Genomic DNA, 4,144 nt, shown 5'->3' on the forward strand with positions numbered 1-4,144 from the left:
TGCTTCCTGCAGAGGCACCACTTCCACAGCTTCTCCTGCTCAGAAGCCTTCGTCCTGGTGGCCGTGGCCTATGACCGCTGTGTGGCTATCTGCCGCCCCCTGCGCTACCCTGTCCTCATGACCTCGCGCACCAGTGCCGCCCTGGCAGCCTGTGCCTGGCTCCCTGCCCTCCTCCTGCCCATCCCCGCAGTGGTGCAGACTTCCCACTTGGCCTTTGACAACACTGCTCCCATCTCTCACTGCTTCTGTGACCACTTGGCTGGGGTCCAGGCCTCCTGCTCTGACACCACGCCCCAGACCTTCATGGGCCTCTGCATCGCCATGGTGGTATCCTTCCTGCCCCTTCTCCTGGTGCTTCTCTCCTATGCCCACATCCTGGCTGCAGTGCTTCGCATCAGCTCCCGAGAAGGACGCTCAAAAGCCTTCTCCACCTGCGGCTCCCACCTCCTGGTGGTTGGCACCTACTACTCATCCATTGCCACAGCCTATGTGGCCTACAGGGCTGACCTGCCCCTCGACTTTCACATCATGGGCAATGTGGTGTATGCTGTCCTCACCCCTGTCCTCAACCCTCTCATCTACATGCCGAGGAGCAAGGATGTCAAAGCAGCCATCACCAGTAAGGCATGTCCCTGGGACTCAGGGCATTCTGAGAACCCCTGATCCTTAGACGTTGCTAATGCTGCTTCCAGGATACCAGTGTGCTAAAAACAGAGAATGCCATCAAAAAAGTTTCTTGAAGGGAAGAATGACCTAGAGTAGGGCCCAAAATATACCATTGAGACTTCCATTTCCCTTAATGATAGACTAGGTTATAAAATCAACCCTTCTGTGGAAAGGAAAATGTCAGATAAAATAGAAAGATTATCTGCTTAAAAGTGTCAGAATTAGTGCCTTCTTAGCTCAGTGGGCAGTGTGTCAATCTCATAAAAGTATCAAATAGAATTTTTAACATAAGACTAAAATAGTAATAAAGATGAGAACACAGAAAGGTTAGTTATTAAGACATGAATAGACATATCGATCAATGGAACAGGAGAGCCGAGAATCAGACCCTTAAATATATGAACAATTGATATATGAAGGAAATGACATTGCAGATCAGTGTAAAGATGGAATTATAATAAATGGTATTGGTGGGCGCCTGTGTGGCTCAGTTGGTTAAGCGACTGCCTTCGGCTCAGGGCATGATCCTGGAGTCCCGCGATCGAGTCCCACATCGGGCTCCCTGCTCAGCAGGGAGTCTGCTTCTCCCTCTGACCCTCTTCCCTCTCGTGCTCTCTATCTCTCATTCTCTCTCTCTCAAATAAATAAATAAAATCTTAAAATAAATAAATAAATAAATGGTATTGGTACTATCAGGTATCCATATGTCAACAAATGAAATTTGTCTCTTAGCTTAAGCAAACACAAAAAAAGCAATCTCATTAAATACCTAAATATGAAAGGCAAAACTATTTTTATAGTTTTCTCCTATATAGGAGACTATAGTCCTCATCTTGGGATGGGGAGATATTTCTGAAGCAAGATTTTTTAAAAGCTCTATGCCTAGAAAAAACAAAAGATAAATTTGACTGCTTTAAAATGTAAAATTTCTGTTCATCGAAAGACACCAGGAAGAGAGTGGAATGCTAAGCTACAGAACAGAAAATTATTTGCAATGCATATAACCAACTAAAGGACTCAGGATTCATCCAGAATATATAGAGAATTACTTTAGGTCAATTTTTTATTTTCATTTTTTAAATTTTTTTTAGAGATTGTATTTATTTATTCGACAGAGAGATAGCGAGAGAGGGAACACAAGCAGGGGGAATGGGAGAGGAAGAAGCAGGCTTCCCACAGCAGGGAGCCCGATGCAGGGCTCGGTCCCAGGGCCCTGGGATCATGACCTGAGCCGAAGGCAGACACTTAACCGACTGAGCCACTCAGGCGCCCCTAGGTCAATTTTTTAAAATAGTCAAGTCATTAGAAAAATTAGCAGAATACTTCACAAGCAAATGTTCAATAAATCTAAGAAAACATGCTCAACCTAGTAGTAACAGGAGAGGTGCAAGTTACAACAATGAATACTTACCACTAGAAACACATCAAACTGGCTAAAATGTCAAAGTCTGCCAATACCCAAGTTGGCGAGCATGCAGGTTGATGGAGCACTCGTATACTGATAGTGGGAGTGTTTATTGGCATAACCACTTTGGAAAACGCTTTATCACTATCTTATAATGTTGAATATACACATACTGTATTATCTGGCATAGCTGCATTTCTCTAACTTGTAAAATGTTCATAAGATGTAGCACTGTATGCCGATAAAATATGAAGGAATTACATATACACACAACATGAGTAATCTCACATGAATAGATGAAAGAATCTAGTGTTGAGTGGAAGAATCTAGTGTTGAGCAAAAGAATCATGACTCAAAAGGATATATATAATATGATTCCAGTTATATAAAGTTTAAAGACAGGCAAAGCTAAACTACATTTTTTATCAATGCATACAGATGTCATACACTGTGAAGAAAAGAGAAGACATATTTATTATTAAAATGGAAAATCAGGGTTATTTCTGTAAGAAAGGGAGAGGGTCGTGAATTAGAGAGGGGCACCAAGGGCTTTATGAGGAGTTGTCAGTTTCATTCTCTTCCCCTGAATGGTGGTGACACGGTATTCACTTTACAATTAAGCTGTATATACAGACTTTATACATTTTGACTCCATGTGAATACTCTATTTTATAATAAACTCTTACAAGGCATCATTCCATCGGGCAGAGGCTGCAATGGTAGTTCTCAATGTGCGGTCCAAGTCTTTTCCATGAGTAGGATGTCTTGTGGTGTTTTTCATATTCAGAATAAGCATCGAGCTGCTGAATATAATTTTCTCTGTTTTTCCATTCACTTAAGAAGACTTTAATTAGCCTTTGGGAGGTGCTAGACCATGTGGTAGAAGCTAGAGGCACAGAGAGAGAGATTGGGACAGTCGCTGCCCTCAATTTTCTTACAGTCTAGTGAGGAAGACAGACTCGGGCAGAAACAACACAGTGTGGTAGGTGCCATATCAGAGGGAAGCACAGGGGATGGGGGGAGCATAGAGTTTGGTATTTAATCCAAGATAAAAATGTCTCCCATAAATACTTTTAACCTATGGCACCTGCTACTGCTTGTTTGGGAGTCCTCATGGAGTTAACGGCATGGCAGATGTGGACTGATTGAACAGAAGCCCCAAGCTGCTCCCGTCAGAGAAAGAGAGGTTTCATTCTAGAGCTGACCAGAATGTGGGATGGCATCCCTGTTGCTACCTGTCATGGGGTGTGATTTTTAGCTTGGACAAGAAGTGGAGTTTATGCTCAAGCAAACCCAGAAGCCTGCCACTCATTCTTCAGGAATGCTGCATGTCAAGAAAGGGTCTGGTGTGGGCAGAACTACAACGCACCCCAAAAAGGCAGGAAGGAAAACCACTCTCAGAAAAGTGAATGGCGCAGGCAGTGACATTCTTGTGGCATATGTTAAAGGAAAGAAAATCTTTCTTAGCAAATTGTAATAAAGATGTAGCATGCGATGGGACTTTAAGCAAGGGCATTAGCGGAGAGTGAGAATTTCAGCAAATAGCAATGAACATCTTTTAAAGTCACAATGATAACAATTTTAAGTCAAAATTATGAAGCAAAGCATTTTTAGTGAATTCTCATCTCCATTTCTGCTCCCTCCACCTGTTGCCTACCCTTTACAAAAACTGTTTTCATTCATTTTTTTGGTTTTTCTTTCCAATATAAGCAAGCCCATATACTTACACACATATGTATAACATATAATTATGGCTATGTTATATCTTTCTTAGAGAAATAGTAGCATACTATAAGACTGTTCTGTTCCTTGATTTTGAAAATTCAATCAGCAGTTGATAGAGATTGTTTCCGTTTGAGCAAAAAAAAAAAAAAGTGGTGGTGGGAGAGGGAGGGGAGCATCGCTGGAGTGACCAGCTTTACGTAGGAGCACGAAGAATTCTTCCATAGGAATAGGTGGGAAGACAGAATGAATGCAGGCACAGATGCTTGCAGGTGGGTGGTTGTGGGATGGGACTCTGGGCACTCCTGTGCACTCCTGATTGGCTGGAGTGACAACAAGAAGAGATATTGG

The 4,144-nt window shown here is 42.6% G+C and overlaps 1 protein-coding gene across 1 annotated transcript; it reads left to right on the forward strand.

The window, feature by feature from the left end:
- Positions 1 to 3: 3 nt before the first annotated feature.
- LOC112818911 (olfactory receptor 2AT4-like) lies at positions 4 to 3,909 on the forward strand (the record flags this gene model as incomplete). The annotated part of the gene is made up of 2 exons (XM_025865987.1): positions 4 to 619; positions 3,848 to 3,909. Coding segments are annotated over 2 exons (678 nt in total), but the record flags the coding sequence as incomplete, so codon positions are not given.
- Positions 3,910 to 4,144: the final 235 nt, after the last annotated feature.

The sequence above is a fragment of the Callorhinus ursinus genome, unplaced genomic scaffold (genome assembly GCF_003265705.2).
Source record: "Callorhinus ursinus isolate GAN/ISIS: 27379988/994484 unplaced genomic scaffold, GSC_fseal_2.0 scaffold605, whole genome shotgun sequence".
NCBI lineage: Eukaryota > Metazoa > Chordata > Mammalia > Carnivora > Otariidae > Callorhinus > Callorhinus ursinus.